The sequence below is a fragment of the Antedon bifida genome, chromosome 1, assembly GCF_963402885.1.
Source record: "Antedon bifida chromosome 1, ecAntBifi1.1, whole genome shotgun sequence".
Taxonomy (NCBI): domain Eukaryota; kingdom Metazoa; phylum Echinodermata; class Crinoidea; order Comatulida; family Antedonidae; genus Antedon; species Antedon bifida.
The window spans coordinates 29,360,862-29,384,870 of record NC_136226.1 but is presented as its reverse complement, the minus strand read 5'-3'; the positions used below and the strand labels follow the sequence as shown (position 1 = coordinate 29,384,870).

Here is a 24,009-nt window from a genome sequence, read left to right as displayed (position 1 = left end):
TTATTTTATCATTTTTAAATTTTGCTAATTAAATTGGAAAACACTCACTTCAGCAGTTAAGCAATTGTCTTGATAGTGTAGGGGTTACCCCGGTGTACCAGTTCTCGAAATTGTAAATAGATGAATAAGTGCTTACAACATAGTATATTTCTGCATGGACATGATGTGACCCTCTATGTGTGATATCTAAATGCACCTATAATATTACAGTAATTGTTTTATATAATATTTTTCTAGTTTTTGCCAGTCACTTGGTGAAGTGTTAACAAACGAATTCTACAAGGATTGTCTGTCTTTAACAACAGCTGAAAACAGTCAAGCAGCAGCCCTTGATGTTGTCATTGAATATTCAGACTTCTGCCAGGTTGTATTAAATCTAACACATTGGCCTGCTCAACAACTGTGTAACGACTTCACAGGCGCTCCATTCCCAATGTGGATTGGGGACAGCTGTGACATACAATGTGCGTTTGGCTATGCCAGCCCGGAAGATCGGAACATTTGTGTTTGTGACATCGGCTACTGGGGAACTGCTTGCGATCGTGTTTGCCCCGGTGGTGCATTTAACCCATGCAATGATGAAGGTGTGTGTGACGTCATCACAGGTCAATGTGATTGTTCGTTGAACTGGCAAGGCTCTTTGATAGACTGTAGTAGTTGTTCTGATGGATGGTCAGGTGGTGATTGCGTCACTGTATACTCCTCAAGACATCTGCATATCTACATTTATATTAGACTATCTATAATTGGAAGTTTCTCTCAGATAACAACGTTCTCTGGACACACGTTTACACATTACCATGTTGGTGAATACACGCTAATTAGAACGATCCACCTGGATTTGGTAATACAAGCTCATTATGTTCGTTGCTATGGACAGTATTCATGTATAAGACACATTGGCATTCGATTTGGTAGCGTTCACACAGGATTCTCATCAGTAGTGTTTAGAGGACCACGTTATCATAATGGAGGAATGTCAATAACCGTAAATGGTTACCCACAATCAATTGACACACTACTTGAGTTTGGCGGATCAGGCTATGTTTTCCGACGGTTGTCATTTAATGAGATTCTTATCACTGGACCAAGTGGTTTCTCACTTACCATAAGAACGGATGGTAGATATCTGACAGTTGATACCAGAGTACCTGATTGGTTTTGCGAGATAGCATCTGGTCTGCTCTTTGGAGGACTGTGTAATGACACTTCTATCCAGCCTGATCTTTGGCTGGAACCAAATGAAAACGCAACAATTGGAATCTGCTCGAGTCTTGTACCTGTTCAAGCGCCCTCTCCACTCGATTCAAATAATGAGTACAAGTTCCTTATGGAGGATACAAGAGACAGTCTTTCTTCTTCTGGAAATTGGATATCACCGTCATCTGATAACATTTCTCGTTATTTAGATCATTGGGGCGTTGACACATGTGACAGCATAATATCTACCTCCACTCAATATGTAATTATTAAAAGCTATGCTGGTTACAACGTGCAGTTTAAAAGATCAGTTATGTATATTCAAAACACTGTTTTGTTTGTCACTACTGGCTATGATGTAACATTTGAGTTTCTGTTGAGATGTGGAGATCCCTCTAACGATGGGGGTGTTGTATTGTCTTACGTACACGATACCAGTTTTATTCTCAATGTCCATGGAACAGTGAAGATTCACATTGGAACTGACATTTACGACACTTATATACCTCTTGAGGTGAATCTGTGGAATAAAATAATGATTGTTTACTCGGACACTGGCAAGCTTAAGGTATACGTCATCTTTTCATCAGGTCAAGTTAAACGTCGCGATTTTGCAGTAACGGCAAGAATCTTCAGAACACGGGGTTATTTCGCCATTGGCCAATGGCAACCGATTTCGGCAGCTGTTAACCAGATACCATTACCAGCATTTAATGGTGACATTGATGACTTCCGTGTGTGGAACAGAGTCTTTAATCCATCAGAAATAGCAGACTTCTGGACAAGGCATGTAAACGTGAACAGTATAGGTCTTGTGCGTTCCTGGCGGTTTGACGAGGGTGAAGGCTCGTACACTTACGATGATATTCATGGAGACATCCTTCAGATGCCAGTAGGACCGTGGGAACCACCAGTGTGGGTTTCATCCGATGCCCCTCGCTCAGCTGAAGACATAATCCCTCCACTTACACCATCATTTCCAAATATAACTATAGAAGTACATGCACGATGGATATGTCATACAGTTTTAATGACGTCACCAATCGCAGACCAATGTCAAAATATCGACGACGCAGTGACCAACATGTATTATACAATCTGTCTTCGTGAAGTGTCAGTATCAAATGACATCAACCAGGCGTTTAAGATAGCTTTTGCCTATTCGGATATTTGCCAGTTGAACCTCAACCTAACAACTTGGCCAGCCAGGCCACTTTGTCAAAATGCAACCGACTTACGCCGTGGTACACAATGTAAGGGCATTTGTATATTTGGTGTGGAAGCTGATGATAAATGCGAATGTTTTGATGGTTATTATGGAGAGACATGTGAAGGTATTTGTCCTGGAGATTCAGAAAATCCTTGTAATAGACATGGTGTCTGTGACTGGAGTGGAAACTGCTTGTGTGAATTGAATTGGAATAGTACATACGACTGCTCGTTGTGTTCATCAGAGTGGTATGGTGCTGACTGCACGGTATCCATCAGTTTAGCAGTCTACCAACACGTCCATGTGTCATTAACAACGCTATATGGATACTATACTACCTTTACGGGTATTAGTTACTACTTTGCAGCATACGGAGAATTCTATCTCTTCCGGCATTCTGAATGCGATATACAAATTCGACAAATACCATGCTATCGTGATGCCGTATGTATAAATGCAATAGCATTCCTATTGGACTCGGATACAAGATTCACTTTCCATGCTCCGTATGAAATAGGAGGACGAGCTGTAATATGGATCAACGAAGAGGAGATAATATTACAAACCAATGTGCTGTATATAAGACAGACTAACTGGATACTAGAGGTGTTGTCTCCAACTGTTTACGTTGTTAGAAGTTCGGTACATGTAGATATTGAAGTAACCATCCAGGTTGTTGGTCAATACATCGAAGTTTCAACTGGTTTCCCAGATAACATTACAGCCAATGCTGGTGGCCTTATTGCATACGATGACTTTGATGCTGCCAGAAATATAAGCCAATCAGAATTAACCTCTTATCTCGTGTCCAGTTGGCATGTGACTATTATAGACAGTCTTTTCGTCCACGTATACGGTATCTATACTGAAGTCTTAGTACCCACTGGTGGAATATTCTCTCTCTATTTTAACGGTAACGCTGTAACATCAGAGCCTTTTACATTCACGTTTGCTTCAACCATCAATACTACAGATATTACTATAGAGTTCCGTGTAAAACCGTTGAACAGCTACGGAGTCATTCTATCGTATGGACTAACAACACAGTTTACGATTGTAGTAAATGGTACAGTGCAAATCATCATTGGTGAGCGTAGTTACGACACTGGAATATCACTCATAATCGGGGAATGGAATCGCATAGCTTGTGTTATTATAAGTCAGGGCAACATCTTACAATTTTATCATACAGTTTCTACGATTGGATTTAGTAGCACGGAGATATCGCTTACGGAGCCTGTTAGGTTTGAAGAAAATGGCATACTATCATTTGGACAATGGGTAATTACAACGCAAAGTAAATTTATTATATTGGATTATACATTCCATGGTGAAATTGAAGAATTCCGTATATGGAATACGACATTCTACCCTGCGTTTATACAACAAACAGTAAATATAAATATTGACATCACAGTGTATTCTGAATTCTTGGTGACGCTTATAAAATTCGACGTAGGAAGCGGAGGTGTAGTTTCAGAGCAAGCAAATGGCAATAATCTTATCCTACCAACAGATTCCTGGAATCCTCCTCGCTGGATATTCTCTGATATTGATATTCCAACAGTGAACGGTTGGCCGTTCGGACAGCAATTTGATAATGAAACTTTAAGCCAACTGGCAGCAGAAATATGTATTCGCCTAGAGGACATATGTACAAGTATGGACCGAGGAATGATTGAATTTTACTATATGAGTTGTCTAAAAGTTGTGTATACAACGGGATCATTAGACTCCGCGTATGGCGTACTACATACCGTTTCTACGCGCTACTGTCGACCAATAGATGGTAGTATTCCTGCTGGTACGAGCCTCCTCTGCTCTATTTTTGACGAACTTGATTTACCAGATTGGATACAAGAAACGTGTGATATGTGCTTATTTGGCGATACAACTGCAGACAATACATGTATATGCCTTGATGGTTACTGGGGCCCTGAATGTAGTAACACCTGCCCCGGTGGCGGAATAACTCCATGTTACAGCAATGGTGTCTGTCAAAGTAATGGAGAGTGCTTTTGTAACATCAACTGGCATCGCGATCACAGTTGTTCGGTCTGTGCTACAAACTGGCTGGGAGATGACTGTGCCTTGTTTATATATCAATATCGTAGCATACATGTGTCGTATAGGTTCGTAGCGTATATCACAGGCGGGAATCAAATTACAACATTCGATGGGGTATCCATCTATCTGAGAATCCATGGCGTGTACAACCTATACTCCTCTAGACATACATCGATTTACTTCAGATCAGCAGTTGCTACTAACGGACATAACTTTGGTGATAGTTTTGACGCAGTGATTCTACACTCATATGGAAGGCAAGTAATCATTCGAGCTTCAGCAACTGATCTCTCCAGCTATCGACCGTATTTCTGGTTGGATGGCAGACTTCTCAATTTAGACCACAGAACGATCATCAATGAGGACATGTATATTATTCGTATTAATCTCATAACTTACAGAATACGAATCTTGTCTCTGCCATTCGATGTACAAATTACCGTTTTCCGCGGCCGTCTAGACATTGTGTTTGACGTCACAACATCAGACATTTGTAATGACGTAGACATAAGTGGGTTATTAACATCTTGTGATACGGTCGATGACATCGAACGATCAAATTGCCACGGTACCATCACTGATACTGATCATTGTCGAGAAAATGTCACTCAAAGTCTCATTGATCAATATTCAGCTAGTTTTGTTGTCAACTTCAACATCAATGCTTCGGTCGAATCGTATATCTCATTGCTACCAGTAAGGGGTGCTGGACTTTGCCTCTATTTTAACGATTACACGATTTCGTCTGCAGAGTTAATATATTTACCAGTGAATTTATTCACTTTGGAGATATCTTTACGAGTATACCAATATGGCGGCGTCATCCTTTCATACGCAACACCTCGACATGTATTTGCCATTGTAAACATCGAAAGTAGCGTTGCAATATATGTGGGAACACAACTATTTGAAACTGGAATGTCATTGGAAATTCTTGTATGGAACCAGATATCAATTGTTTGGAACCAACAGACGTTTATCCTGGAAGTTTATATCTTTGATCAAAATGGATTAGGTCGTGTTAAAGCTATTTCCTTACCCGAAAATACATTTGAAACCAATGGGTATTTATCTTTAGGACAGTGGCACAGTGTGTATCCAAACGACGTACCAATCCTTCCATCGGATCCGTTTGTCGGGGAATTAGATGAAATACGAATTTGGAATCGCCGATCAAACCCATCTTTAGTGGTATCAAATTGGAATTTGAATGCAATGGGAGATACAGCAGAACTCACTTATGTCTGGAAACTATTTAATGGAGAAAGTGGTTTGTACGATTTGATAAACAATTCGCCATTGTATTTACCTGAATGGAATAGTCCAGTGTGGGGAATTGCTGATAATGATTTACCACTCGGACGACAACCGTTGCTTGATTTCCCACAATTCTTCAACCAGACACTGGAGGATGCTGCGGTTGGCAAATGTAGCGCTATCTTTGTAACTGGCTTTGCTGTTGAAGATCGTTTTCTAAGCTATTTTGGACAAGCAACTGTTGATGCGTATTACTTACAATGTGTCCGTGATATATCATTCCATCTTGAGCTCAGCGCTGCGATCGAGGCGACCGTAGCGTTTGCTGAACTGTGTATTCTAGAAATTGATGACGTCACCATCTCACCAGCTAGGCACCTGTGTAATGACTTCCTCGGCAGACACTTCCCAGATTGGATTGGCGTTGATTGTACAACTCCGTGTGTTTTTGGAACGAGAGATCCGACAGACATAGACGTATGCGTGTGCGAGTTTGGATACTGGGGTATTGATTGTGGACACCCATGTCCTGGTGGTACTATTAAGCCGTGTTCAGGGCACGGAACATGCAATGTAACAACTGGAGAATGTTTGTGTGACTCGCATTGGCTTGGATTTAACAATCAATCGTCTGCGAATTACAGCTGTGACGTGTGTACTACTGGGTGGATGGCGAGTGATTGCGCTGTGAGTTACATTAACGGTGAACATCCGTCGGTCGGAATCGCTATCATCTACGGGGAATTGCATTTGACCACCGTTGACGGTGCAAGTGTGCGTATTGGTGTTCCCGGAGTAACGAAACTATTCGAATTTGAAGATGTATTTGTCCATGCGATATTTCAGCAATGCAACTCAAACATTAATTGCCTTATGATGACGGAGTTGATGATTTTAAGCGGGGCCTTTGGGCTTTCTGTTAGTGTTGAATACGGATCGTCAACAGAGTTGATTGTTTATGAAAACAGCGGCAAAGAGTGGGCGCGAATAACATTTGGAGAGTTTGAGCAGCTCACTGGAAGTATTAGTGTAAATTGGTATGAACTCAATTTGATAAACATCACAGTTAGTGACACTTTTAGTGTTTTGGTTGTACTTGAAGCGAACGTCATGTCCTGTATATTTGAACTCGATATTGAACACGTTAACGGAATGTTAATTGGGTCATATGATCAGGACCCTTTCAACGACTTGAACCTTGCAAACGTCACTGGTACCGACTTTGCAACTGACGTTCTTTCGCAGACGTATATGGACGTAACAGTATTACGTTTATTACAGATCGATGATAATGATAGATATAACCTACAGAGTAGATTTGATAACGTCACGTTTGAGTCTCCTGGCTATGCGTTACGTTTTTACGAAAAACGTTTGTCATTCGTTTCCGTCAACGTCTGGGAACTACATGAATTTACGCTGGATGTCTGGTTCATTCTGCAGGAGGTGCCATCTGAATCGCAGACACTTTTGGAATTTACAACAGACACAAGAATCGTTATACAGTTTGTTGCAGGAGGCCAGCTTCTTATTAAATTTGATGACATAGAAATTACAACCGATATTGTTATTGATAGTGGTAACTGGACATTTATTTCTCTGACATGGAGAAGTTTCGATGGAAGAGTTTCAGTGTCCTGCTACGGAAATAACTACAGAGTTTTTACAGTATTCAACATCTATACGGCTGTGAACGTAAGGCTCTCCACGGCAATTGTGATTGGTCAGTCCATTGACATCGGGTTGAATCAATTCCAGGGAACTATAGACAGTGTTTCACTTTGGCGATATTGTAGGACTGCGTCTGACATTGCTGTAAACATAAACAGACAGACTGAGATAGAAGACGATGGGCTTATAATGAATATTCCATTGAATGAAGGATTCGGAAATACAACTATGCATTTACCAATGGAAGGAGATGAAGTTCTTGGTTATGTTATGAACTCTAATATGTGGATAGCGTCTAACGCTCCCATATCCGTCCGACGCAACTACATCCCTGAGTTTACGAATGAGACATATGGAGAGATGGCAATGTCAACATGCTATGAACTCTTTTACACAGGAATACTGTTTACCGAGTGCGATGAATTACGTAGTACAAGGCAATTCTTCTTCGAATCCTGCATCTCAGATGTTGCAGTGTCACAGAGGCTAGATCATGCGGACGTGTCATCGACTATGTTTGCGTTTTTCTGTCAACGAACGCTACAGTTATCCACTTCAGCCTTCTGTGAGCAGGGATACAGTTTATTATGCGAGCCCGTAGACGAAAATAATCAATGGTGGTGGTGGTTGTGGATACCAATACTTTTCTTTGTCGTATTAATGACATGGATTTGTTTCATTATATACTGTCGTTACCGAAAACGTAGGATTGATGCGGAGAAATTAGATAGTAGCAGAACTGGTGGTGGTAGAACACAGTCCGCTGTGAGGTTAGCTTACGGAGAAGAAGAAACGACTTTGAGTCATCGCGAAGAGATGAATTTGAGTTATCGCGAAGAGACGATTTCGAATTATGAAGAGAGACAAATGTTCCGTGCTTATGTCGCCTCGGGAGAAGAACATAATGATAATGGAGATTTCATAATGGTCGATGAAGATGGTGCCCCAACACCAATCCCAATGATGACTTTTAGAGAACCAACCGAACCTTTTTATTAGTATAGTACACAAATCAATATTCCTTACATGTAAATAACGATAAAAGTCAATTCGCCAATAAAAGAAAAATTAATTATTTTAAAACAAAAATATTAAAATATATATATATAAACACATTAGGCATAGAACATTAATTCTAAACCGCCCGGTGATTTACTGAAATTTAATTAATTAAATTGAAACGGTATATTTTCGTTTATGTTCAGTTATATTCAAGTTTAAATTTCGAATTTCAAGTTTTTTTCCTAATTGCATATAAGATAGTTTGATGAGTGGTTAAGATAAAGCAAAAATGGAGGGGAAAACCAAAAGAGCAAAGCTCATTTTTATGGCTACACTTAAAACGAACAATGACAATAAAAACATGACAATGACAGGACAATACATAAACAAATAAGCAAGCATATTATATGAAAAAAAAATAAGGCGGTTACTTGGTTGTCAGTGATTACCAGTGCATTCAATGTATGAAATTATTTAATTATGTTGTTTCGAACTTTTTATTAAAAATAATTTTATTATAGTCTACTTGCACTTTAAAATAAATTAAAAAAAAATAACCAAGATGTACAAGTAAAATCTTAAACGCTTGTCGAATGGTTATTAAAAATTATGTATATACTTTAAAAGAATATATATGTTAAATGTACTTGTTATTTTAAGGTATAAAATACCATTATACGTTTTTAGTAATTAAGTATAATTTCTTTCACTTCTAGATGCAATTATATTTTTGTGCGGTGTGTATTCAATTGAGATAAACTTTCTTTGATTTCAGGTATCATATAGCAGAGACAAATGTAAATATAGCAAACGTTTATTATTATATTTGTTGTAAGGTAATTCTAGGAAACTAACATTTTATAATATAGAAAAAACATTTTGTTTTGTAAAAGGAAGAAGATTAACCCGAAAGAAAAATGTTAGAGCTAAATATTAAAAAAAAAAACCCAATTTTTCTCATTTGTGGGGACAGCCCACTTTTATTGTACATAATGATAAACAATGGATATTTAAATGATGTTGGTACTGGGTTAAAATATAAATATGATAACACAATTAAGTATACAGAGAACATTTATATTACAGAGCCTTAAACGGTTCATTATTAACAATTGTGATTAGGTATGATAATGATAAAACGGTAACTTAGAAACATTTACAATAAGTAAAAATGTCTTGTAATATAAAATTGACCCTTCCTGCACTTCACACATTACTCGTGTATAGCATTTTAAATTAATAGTATTCAGTTTATTGTTGATTAGTATAAGTAGCTATAATTAAGTTTCTTTTAATATTCTATTGTATCCATCGCTTTCAAATTAAATACACAGAATGTAATTCTACGGTATGTTTCTTATAATGCCATTACATTAATTATACTTAGCATGTCATTTTATATAGGCCTACATAATGCATACGATTATTGAACATATCTAAAGCTCTGTCTACACTATCAAACTTTAGTGTATATGCCCAAATATGGTAGTGATACGCTTAAATATGGTAGTGATATTGATTGATTGATTGATTCTTTATTTTTCACACAAAATTCATAAAAATATATTTAAAAAAAAGAAAATAAAGTACAATAAAGTGTGAAAAACAGGATAACCACAAGCAAGCAAAGCTTTTAATCTGTGGCACCCTTACTTAAAATATAAATTTACAAATACATTACAAAAATGACATCATCATGTCCACATATGGGCACATCACATAAAGTTTGATAGTGTAGACAGAGCTTTACGCGATCATAATGAGAGGAGATCCAATTCCAAATTCTCGTGTTATCTTGTTCTCTATACTTGGAAATTAGTTGTACTTTAATTTTAAGAACATGTTATTCCAGACACGCCCACGACGTACCTATAATACTTTCAAATCCACAATACGTTATTTATGAGAGGTTAGAAGTACATTATGGATAGAAGCTTTAGTAATTTTAATAACCAAAAGATGTGAGCTTACGGTATATTTGGGAATACGTGCTTTTTAGCCGTTTGTGGTCGCTTAGTCAGCCGTGGTTATTCAACACATTAATTTACTGCTGTGCGTAATCGTGGAAAAGGGAATGAGTTCTCAGGTATATCGAATTTTCCTTTTAATTTAATATTCATAATTTTAAAGATAGGAAAGCAAAACAGAAAAAAACACATTTATTTAAATACAATTAATTCAAAGCTGTTTCAGAATGAGCGTCTACATGATAAATCCTACTACAGTGTTTTTAACAACGTCATCTTAAGCCTTGTCTACACCTCACTATCAAACATTATGCGACAAGAATTGATGTGCCCATATATAAATATGATGATGTCATATCTCTACCATATTTGTACACATCACACTTTCTTTGTCAAACTAGTTTGATGGTGTAGACAGAGCTTTACTTACCTTTATAGGTTTTTTTTTTACGGTTTATAGTTTTAAATGCGAGACCTGAAGGAGGGCCTACAATGTACAGTAGTCAGTAGTTTCCTTTGGCGCACCCAGCCATGATATACATCCAAAGACCGGTGTTCAGCGGAAATGCTAACTGTCTATAGGACGGTGAGTTTGTGAACCGACCTGACTCTAATCGACCAACAGACGAATGTCGTTAAACCCTATTTATTACCCATAAAGATGCAAAAAGAGCCACTTTATCTCCACTCTTAAACTAGCTTACAACGTCTGCCATAATTTATAGCGCCCGAACAAACTTTACATTATTCGTAGTAACACGAGTGATTTGCACAAAGTTTCACTTTTTTTCATGACGTAAATCGCTGTAATCGTTGCTACAGTAACTCCAATCATGGAGTAATAATTACTCCATGCTCCAATCACAGGCCGTGTTATATACCTCTCTGGTTTATACTTGCAATCTCGTATTAGTACGCCAACTGGTTGATATCAAATGTTTAATCATCCTGAGTAGGAAATAAAGTCCCTATAAATCATCTAAAAAATCGGCATTATAAACCATGTTGCTTTGATCATGTGGGATAATGAAATGTGAAGTAGCGAGAATAACATTATTTATATTCTTTGAGCGAGCGCATTATAGGAAGTAGGACACATAATGTTAGCGCAATCTTGTAATGTATTTCTATTGCTGCTGCTATATGTTACTTTCTATTTACGGATTTCAACTGGATTCGCTATACCAATACGTAAGTTATTACTTTTAGTATTTTCAGTATAGTAATTTATTATTAGTGTAGTTAATTTACAAAATGCAGAATAAATCTTCTTCAGAGGTTTAGCACCGTATCGTCCAACAGGAAAAGCTGTAGGCATATTTTATTATATTTCCTTCTTCCCTGGTATTTATATTGAGTATAATATTTAAATGATATGATATTTAATCATGACTTGGTGAATCTATGTATCTGATTTCTTTATGTGTAGTCGCCGCATTCAAAATGTTTGTACTAACAAGGCAATCTAAAAACAGGACACTGAGCTCGCCTTGCCAAGATAGGAACTCGTAACAGTCCTTTGATCTTATGTCTGGCTGCGACAAATACCAACAGTACTGTACAATGTACATATTGATCGTCGTGTCGCAGCCACAGATAAACCGTTTGATCTCCGAAGCTCAGCATTTTTATTACATTGCCTTGGTACTATTAAGTCGAAAATTATTCGGTGTATAATCTTAGTCAATAGGCTTAAGTACATTAAAATTTCAACACCAGTCAATCCTCGATTATCTGAATTTAGGCCTAGTAATTAAATTAATATAGGTATATTACGTTTTATTAACAATAAATATAATTATAATATAATAGAATGCAATGTCAACTAAAGATATTAATTTCATATTCTCGACAGATTATAATAGTACAACAAGTAATGAAATAAGTTGCGCTGGAGATATGGAACGGACTGCCTGTCATCGCAACTGTGGCCTACAGACAACATGTGAAGAGTTGTTCTACGGAGAGAACTTGTTAGACCAACGTAAATGTACTAGTGTTTGTCATCCGGGTTGCCAGTGTCCACAAAGGAATGGAGAAGATACGTATCTAACGGTTGATGATAGATGTGTGACGAAATTTGAATGTGGATGCGTACACAGAGGAGTCTTCCATGGTGTAAGTGTGTATGCTTTTTATTTTATTTTTTTAAAGATTTCAACTTAAAGATGTATTGTCCCTTTGTCAAATTCCAAAAAAATAAAAAATAAAAGATTTTGAAAAAAAGTGGGTCATTTTGAAGTATCATAATAGTTATTAACTTTCACTAAAAATTAGTCGAAAAAAAAAATCATTTAACTGAAATACAGACGTTTTTTGGTTCAAAAAATAACTTTGACTTCCAGTCAAAGTTTTCGATCAAAACATATCTCATAATGCAACACGCTTATTTGGCTACTCTGTATGCATAATCATAAAACTTCCTCGCGATCTGTGTGAGAACACCTTCTCAACCGTGACGAGTTGTAAACAATCCTAATTAGCATCATGCATAATGTATAATCATGGTTTGAAATCTTTGTTTACTTTCGCTCGCGATGATTTTCCAGAAGAAATGTAATCAAGTTAATTTAGCTGTTAATTACGTAAAATTGTTGTTTTTGGCTCGAATTTTCGACTTAAAGTGAATAACTTTAACATTACTTTGATATGGCCAATTTAAATTTAGAATATTCTGACCTTCATTTTTTTGTGTTTCAAGGGACAATACATCTTTAAGCTTTGTCTACACTATCAAACTTTGTGTGATGAAAAAATGTGATGTGGCCATATATGGACATGATGATGACATATCACTACCATATATGGGCATATCACTACCATATGGGCATATCACTACCATATTTGGGCACAGTGCTTTATAGAGGGTACTAGTATCCAGCTAGGCAAAATAATGCCAGGTGTTATTCAGAGAACCTTTGAACAAAAATTAATTACTTTTATGACAATAATGGTGATAAAACATGCTGATCACAACGAATACGAAGAGATTATGTACTGTGATAAAATCAACGAAAAGTTATAAGCAAAACGATGGAGGCCTAGACGATGTCGAAGACAGTGGGGATGATTACATGAAAAAGACGATGACGTTGATGTTATAATTTATATAGGACCATGTTTATTAGTGTAGAAACATACTGTAGTCATTAACTAATAGACTACACACATATTTGAGGATCCACCCCTCCCCACTAAATTTCGCAAATTGTAATTCAAAATATAGGACATCAAATTAAGCTCAGCCCTTCATTTCACCAATTTTTAGCCTAAATCCGCCACTGGGGTCTAGGTTTATTTTCCTATCTATTATAGATATAGGCCTAATAGACATGGCATGTTTTCCTCCTGTATGTTGATTTGCGCTCTAACCACAACCCATTGTTCATTGTTTATTATGGGAGTGTACACTTCAATTTTCACAGTGGGGCATTATTAAAAACTTCCTTTTTTGTCTATTTATAATTTACAATCCGTAACACGTTTAACTTCCGTTTTTTCACAGTGGGTATTATTAAAAACCGTTTTTATTGTCTATTTATAATTTAGATTCCGTAACACGTTTAACTTTCGTTTCCAGGTTAACGAACGATTCTTCAGAGGTAGCTTGCTGTGTTCGTGCGAACAAGGCAGAACGCTATGCAACTCGATATTTGGTTGGATAAACGACAACAAAGCGACCGAAGTTTGGCCAGACGATGGCTCGGCTAGTTTGTTTGAATCATCTTTACCAGAATCGCTGAGCATGGAATACTCATCATTTGAATTTAGTCATTATGATGAGGAAAATGACGACGACGAAGAAGAAGAGTCGGTGACAATACAGACAAACCGACGACGTGAAAATGTCTCTTTAGGCGGCCTAAAATGAAATATAATTATCGAAATATATTTGTGTTTCAAGCTATGAACCAAAGAGTTAGTCTTGCTTGCCTCTCGTTATACTTAGCTTAAAGACCTGTTTACACCACGACGATAACTATAACGATACGTGATAGAAACCGCCGTTCACACTAGGACGATAACTACAGCATACGATTCTATCGTGTACGATAAAAGATCGTTTTACATACCGCTTGCATGAGCGACATTTTATTGGGAAGCAAACGATACAAATATTTCAGCCAATCAGAGAGCTTTATTTATGGCAAGCCAATGGCAATTTTTGTAAAACTTAAAATGTAGGTATCTTGTAATTAAGTACGCGCGTAAAGTACAAGCGTAACACGCACGCGCGCGTACTTAGTAGCTTAGTGATAGTATGAGCGCGTCATCTGTTACCAGGTTTACAGCTAGTATTCATAACGATCGCATTTCAATACTAGTAAAAATATCTTTAAAAACAGTGTATTATGGATTCAAGAACCATGTTTTTATTTTCAGTTTTTGTATTGGTTTTTACAGGTTAGTTTAAACACTTTAAATTAAATAATTTATTTATTAATAGAGCCGTTTAGAATGAATGCGCTTTGTGTTTGCCTATACTAGTTGTGTAATAGTAGGCCTACCAAACTATATAATAATAGGCCTAAGCATAGAGATATCTATTGCCTAAGTAGGTCATTATGCTGTGATGATAAGCTCTAGCTAAATGCAAATTAAAACTAATTAATAAAGTGTATTATTAATTACAGTATATTAAATATTATTCCGTAATAAATTATTACTATCACTGCTACTGTTTTATTTATGTAATTATTTAGTTAATCACATTATTAATGCCAACATTCATTTTTTTTAATTTAATACTCTGTCAACACAAACTTGCGAATTGTTAATTTCTATATATACCACGTCCGTCGTCCAATGATGTGAATACCCCCTCTCGTCAAGTGTTTGGTATCGTTGGATTTTGTTTTACACCTGGCCACTAAGTCAAAAGAGTATAATTTTTGTGTTTTCTACAGTCGCATCTGCAAGACCTCTTGCAGCGATTGACAATGAGAATGATGCCATAGGTCTACGTCTTGAAAACAATGGAACAACCACGCCTGAAACCATGATGACTAACATTACGAACAACATGATTCTGCAGCGGGAACCAAGAAATGTTGGATACCAACCAAGAGTAAGGCCAAACGATTCATGTTATGGGGGGTTGGTGTGGGGAGATTTTGGAGGCAAAATGTTGTTTACAAGTTATTATCCATAATACTAATAGTCAATTGTAATATTTTGAAGTAATGGTCTACTAATACACAGTATTCAGCATCTTAATGTAGTTTGAATGTAATATTGTACACTCTTAACCATTATGTTACCGTATCCAATCTCTATGCCGTATCTGACGTCAGTAGTTGGAACCACCTTTTGTAAAGGGCGCCAACTCAGACAGCATCGGTGCTGAATTAATTAATCAGACTATTCAGACGTAGTTTTTAGGTCATCGGGAGAACTTAAACATGTTTCATTTTCTCCCGCCTCCTCGGCCGGGTACGACGCTGTCTGGGGTGGCCTTTAGTAATGATATTCCAAATCATGTTTCTTTAAATAATAATTGTTTATATCTCTTCTAATCACAGCCTCCACGACAGAAAACAGTAAGGGAAATTAAAGGTCCACTTCGACGGAAATTTGCGAAGCGATTTTTCATTTTCCTGTTCGTCTTTATTTTATCGACAATCTTCACCACTGGTTTCGTCAAGTTTTGCCTGTTCAAAGCAGACAAAGGAATGCAGCAAGGAATGCAGATGCTTTAACATTTTTTTTACATTTACACATAAAAAAAAACCTGCTAAAGATTAAATAAACAGTATTTATAACAACATTGTCTTTTCTGTTTGTATTTCATAATAATTTTCGTCTAAATATGGTAGTGATATGGCAAAATATGGCAGTGATATGACATCATCATGTCCATTATATGGGCACATCACATTTTTTTGTCACATAAAGTTTGATATTGTAAGACAGAGAGCTTATTAATGACCCGGTTATATTCGCGTTTAGCGCACAAATACGTTGATGATCGCACAGCAGCACTCGCGCGCGAATACCACTCGTTGCCTTGACATTGGTCTCCAACAATACCACACTCAGAACACATAAAAACAGCAAAAGTAGCAGATTAGAGAGACTATACATTCACGGAGAGTTTCTAAGAATAATGATGACCAAACTTGGTATAGCAACATTAATATTGTTTATCGGTTATATTTTGAATAATGTCAATTCAGGTAATGCATCTGTTTTATGTAACTATTAGTTAGGGTTACTTACTTAGTCTGGGACATACCCGAACTTATATGGCTAGATTCCTCCATAACTTCCTATCTGCTATTGTGACAGCCAGTTCATCTCTCTGCATTACTTAGTCTGGGACATACCCGAACATATATTACTAGATTCCTCCTCCTATCTACCATTGTGACAGCCAGTTCATCTCTCTGCATTACTTAGTCCGGGACATACCCGAACTTATATTACTAGATTTCTCCATAACTTCCTATCTGCCATTGTAACAGCCAGTTCCTCTCTCTGCATACCAGTATCCGTCTCTAGTACATCAATGTATGTGAGTGCTGGTCTTCCTTGTTTTGCAAGCCCATGTTTTAGTTAGGGTTAGACCTAGACCTAAATAAAAGGCATGTTTGTTTATTGAGGCTATATTCCACCATCAGAGAAGTATTGTAATTTGCATATTTCTTGTTTGTAGCTGCTGCAACAGGTTACGGTGTAGGGCAGCCCAAGGGCGTACCGTACCAACAACCATATCAACAGGGAGGTCCTATGCAACAGCAAGGTCCCATGCAGTATAGACAAAATACTAAACAGGTAGAAAACACCATCACTTCTCTGCCTAAAGCTACACAGACAGATGTGATGTGTGATGTGCCCAAATATGGTATAGAACAGTAATATGACATCATCATGTCCATATTTAGGCACATCACATTTGTTGTCACATAAAGTTTGATAGTGTAGAATAGCTTTATTTAATGTTTGTTACCAATCTTCCCAGTCACTTTTCTTTAATAACATCAATATATTTATTTGCCATGTTCTTTTTCAAACTTTTTTTTTAGAAAGAAACCGTTGAAGATGTTGAAAATCGTTTTAAAAAAATGAATCGAATCTTAATAGCGTCATTTGCTATGGCAGAGATTTTTATGGCCATTACTGTGATTGTGTCGTGCGTCGTCAAGATAGGACGTTCACTTGCATAAACCAAGTTATGTTGTTTCTCTTTGTAGGCCTACCAAGTCTATATTTTTGTGGTACTGCAGAATTGAAATAAAATAATTTAAAAACAGTTTTTTCTGTTTGATTATTATTTACTTTATTATTATTTAAGTTAATTTAACATTTTTTTGTATCGTAATCATGACTGTCAATTTTGAAAAATTATTATTGTTGGAACTCTATATACACCAAGTTACAGAGTCATGTAGTCGCTGCAAACATTTTGTATTTCGCCAATCATGCTCGGCCACTCGACTCGAGCGGATGAGGCAGGGGCTCCGCAAACCATAGCTATACAATCGGCACAGGTTCAAGGCACTCCTCGACAATTGTTCTTAACTTGACTTAGAACTGGAGGTCCAGTGTACACATCTGGCTCATGCACACTTTAAAGAACCCAGTACATCTTTCAGAAGAGTAGGGGGTTACAACGGTGTATTGGTTCATTCAGCCCCGGTCGTTGTGGACGGACGAACGGACGCCGTTTTGTGGCAGCACTCGACACCCTTAGGGGGAGAAGAAAGTTGTGGTATGTGTCGTCCACACATGTGGGCAAATTCAGTCCAGCAGGCTGCAAGTACCATTTACAATATGTACCTTTGATATGACTAACAAAAGTTGCTTTCAATCTGCGATAATCAAGGACCTACGCATTGGGGGTCGTCAGTCGTCGAGACCTAGAAACCAACAAATCTGTGTCGAGAAATAATAGGATGAAGCGCATCCAAACTTCCCCGAATGAACATAACATAAGTTGTTCCAAGGTTGTTGCATATCAAAAGCTGACTAATAAAAGATACCAAAACAACAAGTTTGAGGAAAAGGCTCACAGCATTTATTAATTCTTTGTAAATGTAACTGATGAATATTCAACAAATACACGAGCCTTCTTAATTTTTTTAATATTTTACATAATTATACCATCAACTGATTGTTGTTATTAGTTGTGTTGCTGCTATTTTAAGTGTTATGAGAATGGCTCCTTAGGTCTATGTAACACATGCTGTACACCTTCTCCCAGTCGTTGTTCACTCAATGGGCTTTCCTTCTGAAGGAGCAGCCTAAAATAAAAAAACACCATTGTTAAAATACTAAAGCTCTGTCCACACTATCAAACTATAAATAAATGTGATGTGCCTATATGTGGACATGATGATATCATATAACTACCATATTTGGGCATATCACACTTTTTTTGTCAAACTAGTCACATTGGCAATTTCTGGAATTCAGTAACTGCAAGCAACATAAATTTGTAATTTTTGTAAATAATTGAAATTCATATGCAACTATAGCTTTGTCTATATATTTTAATGTATTACAATAAAACATACATAGAATTAAAATCTGGCTGTTAATACAAAATCTGTATACAGAAGAACCCCTTTATTGGGTCTATTTTAAAGCTCTGTCTACACTATCAAACTTTATGTGACAAAAAAATGAGATGTGCCATTATATGGGCATGATGATGTCATATCACTATCATATTTGGGCACATCACACTTTTTTGTTTGATAGTGTAGACAGAGCTTAACTCGTATTCTCAGTTAAACACTGAGTTCACAAAGATGTACAAATAAGAAATGGCAGCTGGAGATTACAAATTAAAGCAGAAATAGTTAATAAAAAGTGCTTAAAATTACCTTCTGTTAGCCTAGCCTTGCCTCCTGTAGGCTGGCAAAGGACCGTGGAGCAACCAACACACAACACCACTGTCTGTGCATGACTAAACACAGTTGTAATTTTGTAACAGCCTGAAAAAAGAAAAAGTATATACAAATTAGTAATACAGTAAGTAGTTAGAGAAGCTTTTGTAGTGATTAGTTCGAGCTTTTTATGTAGTGATGGTTAGATGAATGGTTGTACAAAGTCACATTTGAAAGTAAAGTAACCTGCAACAACCGGCGCAACTGCAGTTTCACACTTAAAATTGGCATAAGACTTCAGGGTCGGTCACCATCACCGCCTGGCAGCGGGTGAATGTTTTTAAATTGGGTAAGCTCAAGAGATTGTGGTGGGAAAGTACAGTAGCACCCAACAATCTACTGTACACTCCATTTTAAAACAAATTTTGTCCGATATAACTGAAATCAGATTTCTTTTTTCGGTGTTTGCAGAGTAATTTATGTTTTTTTACCTGGGCACTTAACATCCATGAAGTAGGAGTTAGGACTTTGCACTAATCTCTTCTTCTTGTGCCTTCTCTTCTCACAATCCAGGCTTGGGTTCAACAAATCTTTGGCGAGCTAAGTAAAATAAAAATTAAGTTTTGACTGATTATTTATTATTATTAAATAATAAAACGGAAAAGTACTACATTACTAGTAGTACTACTATTACATAAGCACCATACTAATTTCAAGTACACACAAACAAACTCATTTGAAAGTCCAAAGGAGTACAAAACAAAATGTAACATCCTGAATGCTGATTTCTTCAGATTTCTTTAATCTTACCATTTTTGTAATTCTGGAGCACTAATTTAAGTTTAAACAATTATTGTTTTTAACAACAGAGTCAGATAAATACTATTTAAAAGATGAAAATATCAAAGATAATCAAAGTCAACATTGGTTGGTTGGAATTTCCACATGTTGTGCAACCAAAATATTGTCAATAAATTGTTCAATTCAATAAACAATCTGCTGCCCTCCCTCTTTCTAGCATAAAACCAAGCCTAAAATTGAAAACTATTTTTAATAATATAGGCCCAGCCCTAAACATTTAACTCGTAAAGTTCAAATTTAAAAGATTGATCCTCAATGTATATATCACATGTTTTGTTATTTTATAAATAGGTTTAGATAGAAGTTTCAGTCTGGCCTGGTACGTACAGAGAAGGCACTATCCTATCGATCACCACACACACTGGTGGTAGCATGACTAGCATAGCCTAGCGCAAAACACGCATTACCACAAGTTTAAAACATGTTCATTAAGATTTATTTTATACTCCATTTTCAGAAAGAATCTAATGCTGTAATTTCACATACAGAAAGAGTAACATTTATTAAATATGATGGCCTTAGAAAAATCAACAAATATGGGTTTAAAATGTGCTAAATTTGTAAAATTTTATCCTACTTACTGGCATGACTGCGTCGCAATGTGAAATTCACATGAAAGAGGTCGTACGTCACGTGACCATCTCCGCCATTAAATTTCTTTCACGCATGCTCTGTGGAAATAAATGAATGTCAACAATGAGGGCGTTATCTTTTTTCACACATGTTTGTTTGTTTGTGTTGTGCTGGCTCCTCAGTTTCGGCAAAAGTTTACTGTATACAAAGTTGTTTTAGCGTCTATTTGTATATACTTCCGATAGTTTAGGCCAGTATAAGTGGTTTTTAGTCATGATTTGTGTAAATTAGACTTAATTTAAGAATAAGCGTGAATATAACCAGTTTGAAAATAGCTAGGCCCAGTCCAATGATGAAAGGCAAGAAGAGTTCGGCACTGCAACCGGGGCACATCCAACCAGTTGAGCCGAAGGTGGCAATATTACTAGGCCTAAGTTTTCCAATCGCATTATTTGTATTCTGGAATATCACACTACCTTTTATAGCTTCGACGTCCTCATTCATAATTGGTGTCGATGTTGTGGAAACATTTGCTTACTTAAAAGAAGGTAAAAATCAAATATTAACAAACGTTTTTGATTGTAAGTTCTAGGCTAGGTACTACTAACTCCAAGGGCAGTATCAAAACTGTGGTTGTAGTACTGTAGGTAGACCTATTCATCAAATATACTAGGCTAGCTAGTAGTAGCTAAACCGCTAGCTAGTGAAGTACTACAGTAGTAGTGGCAGAAGTACAGTAATTACTGTTTATAAAAGACAAGTTTATAATTAGTTAATAAAATAATAATTAGTACATAAATAAAAAGCTCAAGCCTATTTGATTTTTAATGGTGATCACATTTATATAAATAACTTTAAATTTAGTTTTTCTTATTATTTATGATTGAATTTTTTATATACATCATCCAAATTATCATAATAATTATTTATCTTAAAATGTTAAGTGATCTTGAATTGAACCCATAATGTATGTAGTCCATTATTTTCCAGACGTCTTAAATGCAATGTTATTACCATGTCCAAATTGGATTGCTGCAGAAGAAAGAGCATTTATCCGCAAGAGTTCGAGCAAAAGTATTAGAAGAGTTAGCAACTTAAATGCTGAAGAATTTAAAAACATTGTAAACACTGGAGAACCTGTTGTGGTAACCGATGGAATGAGAGGTAAGTTTAAAAAAAAGTTTAGAACGACATTTAAGGAAAGATTGCAGTATATCATCGAGTATAATCCCACTTCTGATCTAATCCCACCCCCTATTTTATGTCTGATTTTGCAAACAGGTATATCCTTGGGTATAGTCCTCTTTTGGTCTGGATGTAGGCTTCTCTCTAGTCAGTTCAGACGAGTTTTTACAAGAAATGCTTACCAATCATTTTTTTTCCAGAACCAAGGTTTTCCCGGGTATAGTCCGCTTTTGGTCAGGATGTAGGTCTATCTCTAGGCAGTTCATATGAGTTTTGACAATAAATGCTTACCAATCATTTTTTTCCTGAACCAAGGTTTTCCCGGGTATAGTCCCACTCCCAAAGTTGGCCCAATTTCATGTTTTAAGGAAGGGGTGGCGGGGCTATACCAGAGGATATACGGTACTACGAAACATTAGTACTAGTCTACTAGTTATTCAACGTATATGAACTTGAGTATTTTGTTATGCTTCCATTCAATTCTATTTTTATTGCTTTCAACCCTCTAGACTGGCCAGGGCTTGGTGAACTAAACTGTCAATCCATTATTTCTAACTATCCTGATGCTAAATATTTTGATTGGCAGGTAAGATACAGTATATCATTATTCTCTTTTTGTTGGTATGATCCTCTCTTCTCACCTCAGTTCATATTGAAATCAATTAATCTATTCTGAGTATAAACACTGCAATAGAAGTATGTTCATTTAATATATTTCAGGCACAAGAGAATATGTCTTTAAAAGATATTAATAAAAGAAACAAATATGAAGGCTTAGAGTGTATGGCTGGATACATGAATCTACAAACGCCAGAAAACTTAAAATATATGCAAGTAAGTATTTATTATTATAAGTTTTTATTAATGCTAAATTAGTATCTGAATTGTCTGTTTGCTGCCCTCAGATATTGAATCAAGAATTTACCAAAGTGCGTACACACAAAACTAATTGTCTATGTAAAATTTATGTACACTACATTTCTTTCAGGAACTGATGAATAATGTGAGGGCGCCCTACTTCTTATTCAAAGATGTTTACACTGCAGAGCCGCACATCAATTCTTCACATCCAAATTTGAATATTTTTATCGGAACTGAGAACACAGGTGTCTCACCCCACCTGGATGAAACATGTGACACATTCATATCTGCACAGGTGAATATTTAAATTTTCTTTCATTCATTCATCAGTGGAAAATTACTTCCATTTATTTTCATTTGCATATAAAATATAGAAATTATGTTTGCTCTGAGATATACAAAATAGTCTGATAAATGAAAACTAACAAAAACAATTACAACACTACTACACATGTTGCTTATATTGTTGCAGTTTTCTGGGGTAAAGAATTGGAGTCTGTCATGGCCAATCTCAGAAGAGGGAGAATTGAAATGGTCCAAGCCAATTGTATTTACTTTATATCCAGGTAAGGACTAGACAAATTTTCTTAAATCTAAAACAATAACCTATTTGCATTTTTTGTGTTAATTTTATTTAAAAAAAATCACTATTGTTCATTTTTAAGGCGAATTACTTTTTTGGTATGTTGGAATGAGGCACCACACTGAGGTGGTGAAGGGCTGTTCTCTCAGCTTTAGTTTCCAGATTACTACGCCTGCTCCCAGGGACTACTTTCATAAACTTTCAAAAACTGTCAATTCTGGGTCTGATGCAGATAAAGATACATTATTTAAACAGACACATGCATCTAATGCAAATTACCTTGACACTTGTAATGTGGTTGAAAAGAATGGTAAATCGTTTATTATAGCAAGGGTACTGGATGAGAAATAAAGACTAATTATTGTAATAGTATTGTTAAGTTTTTATACCATACGCATTCCAAAAATACATTCACTATTATATATACAGTATTTTGAAATTTACAAAAAAGTCTTTGTCCTCGTTTCCCACTAGAGACGCAGCACAAGGACGTAATGCAACTAAGCGAGTTGACCAATCACAAGCGATCTATTATTCGCACTGTCGCTCTTACATTCCTAGTGGGAACCAAGCTTTAAGCTCAATTACTCAAAAAACTTGAATGGAACAAAACAATGTAGGTACTACCATGGAGTACTTCTAATTATTACTCCACGGTACTACACAAGTGAGCTGACCAATCACAAGCGGCAGTTCGGATGATCCGCCGCATCGTGATTGGTTCAATTACTTACTTGCAGT

The 24,009-nt window shown here is 36.4% G+C and overlaps 5 protein-coding genes across 5 annotated transcripts in view; 4 read left to right on the top strand and 1 right to left on the bottom strand.

The window, feature by feature from the left end:
* LOC144835855 (uncharacterized) overlaps window positions 1–9,728 on the top strand; it is a 108,905-nt gene extending 99,177 nt beyond the window's left edge. Inside the window, exon 104 of the mRNA XM_078690975.1 lies at window positions 238–9,728. Coding sequence (XP_078547101.1) covers window positions 238–8,404 — 8,167 coding nt within the window. The 3' untranslated portion in view covers window positions 8,405–9,728. The remainder of the gene's footprint in view (window positions 1–237) is intronic.
* A 4,955-nt stretch (window positions 9,729–14,683) lies between these two features.
* On the top strand, window positions 14,684–16,099 carry LOC144858967 (uncharacterized). Its single transcript, XM_078715139.1, has 3 exons — window positions 14,684–14,778; window positions 15,282–15,442; window positions 15,897–16,099. Exons 1-3 carry the CDS (start codon window positions 14,727–14,729, stop codon window positions 16,071–16,073), a joined length of 390 nt encoding a protein of 129 aa, XP_078571265.1. The 5' UTR covers window positions 14,684–14,726; the 3' UTR covers window positions 16,074–16,099.
* Window positions 16,100–16,468: 369 nt separating this feature from the next.
* LOC144855826 (uncharacterized) lies at window positions 16,469–17,569 on the top strand. Its single transcript, XM_078713804.1, has 3 exons — window positions 16,469–16,550; window positions 17,030–17,148; window positions 17,400–17,569. Exons 1-3 carry the CDS (start codon window positions 16,481–16,483, stop codon window positions 17,538–17,540), a joined length of 330 nt encoding a protein of 109 aa, XP_078569930.1. The 5' UTR covers window positions 16,469–16,480; the 3' UTR covers window positions 17,541–17,569.
* Window positions 17,570–18,368: 799 nt separating this feature from the next.
* Window positions 18,369–20,738, bottom strand: LOC144848746 (small ribosomal subunit protein eS27-like). Its single transcript, XM_078705634.1, has 4 exons — window positions 20,648–20,738; window positions 19,697–19,805; window positions 19,203–19,313; window positions 18,369–18,617 (listed from the first exon to the last, which is right to left on the bottom strand). Exons 1-4 carry the CDS (start codon window positions 20,651–20,653, stop codon window positions 18,589–18,591), a joined length of 255 nt encoding a protein of 84 aa, XP_078561760.1. The 5' UTR covers window positions 20,654–20,738; the 3' UTR covers window positions 18,369–18,588.
* A 65-nt stretch (window positions 20,739–20,803) lies between these two features.
* On the top strand, window positions 20,804–23,635 carry LOC144855738 (uncharacterized). Its single transcript, XM_078713694.1, has 7 exons — window positions 20,804–21,187; window positions 21,630–21,803; window positions 22,334–22,410; window positions 22,545–22,658; window positions 22,813–22,980; window positions 23,158–23,251; window positions 23,351–23,635. The coding sequence occupies exons 1-7, from the start codon at window positions 20,989–20,991 to the stop codon at window positions 23,617–23,619; spliced, it is 1,095 nt and encodes a 364-aa protein (XP_078569820.1). The 5' UTR covers window positions 20,804–20,988; the 3' UTR covers window positions 23,620–23,635.
* Window positions 23,636–24,009: the final 374 nt, after the last annotated feature.

Excerpts from the sequence above, each read along its gene's own strand:
- LOC144858967 (XM_078715139.1), top strand. The coding sequence starts at position 14,727 with ATGGATTCAAGAACCATGTTTTTATTTTCAGTTTTTGTATTGGTTTTT. Across the intron at positions 14,779-15,281 it reads TTTTGTATTGGTTTTTACAG|TCGCATCTGCAAGACCTCTT; the intron begins GTTAGTTTAAAC and ends TGTTTTCTACAG. Across the intron at positions 15,443-15,896 it reads ATGTTGGATACCAACCAAGA|CCTCCACGACAGAAAACAGT; the intron begins GTAAGGCCAAAC and ends TTCTAATCACAG.
- LOC144855826 (XM_078713804.1), top strand. The coding sequence starts at position 16,481 with ATGATGACCAAACTTGGTATAGCAACATTAATATTGTTTATCGGTTAT. Across the intron at positions 16,551-17,029 it reads TTTGAATAATGTCAATTCAG|CTGCTGCAACAGGTTACGGT; the intron begins GTAATGCATCTG and ends TCTTGTTTGTAG. Across the intron at positions 17,149-17,399 it reads ATAGACAAAATACTAAACAG|AAAGAAACCGTTGAAGATGT; the intron begins GTAGAAAACACC and ends CTTTTTTTTTAG.
- LOC144848746 (XM_078705634.1), bottom strand. Across the intron at positions 19,314-19,696 it reads CATGGATGTTAAGTGCCCAG|GCTGTTACAAAATTACAACT; the intron begins GTAAAAAAACAT and ends TTCTTTTTTCAG. Across the intron at positions 18,618-19,202 it reads CAAGGCTAGGCTAACAGAAG|GCTGCTCCTTCAGAAGGAAA; the intron begins GTAATTTTAAGC and ends TTTTTATTTTAG.
- LOC144855738 (XM_078713694.1), top strand. The coding sequence starts at position 20,989 with ATGATGAAAGGCAAGAAGAGTTCGGCACTGCAACCGGGGCACATCCAA. Across the intron at positions 21,804-22,333 it reads GGTAACCGATGGAATGAGAG|ACTGGCCAGGGCTTGGTGAA; the intron begins GTAAGTTTAAAA and ends TCAACCCTCTAG. Across the intron at positions 22,659-22,812 it reads AAAACTTAAAATATATGCAA|GAACTGATGAATAATGTGAG; the intron begins GTAAGTATTTAT and ends CATTTCTTTCAG.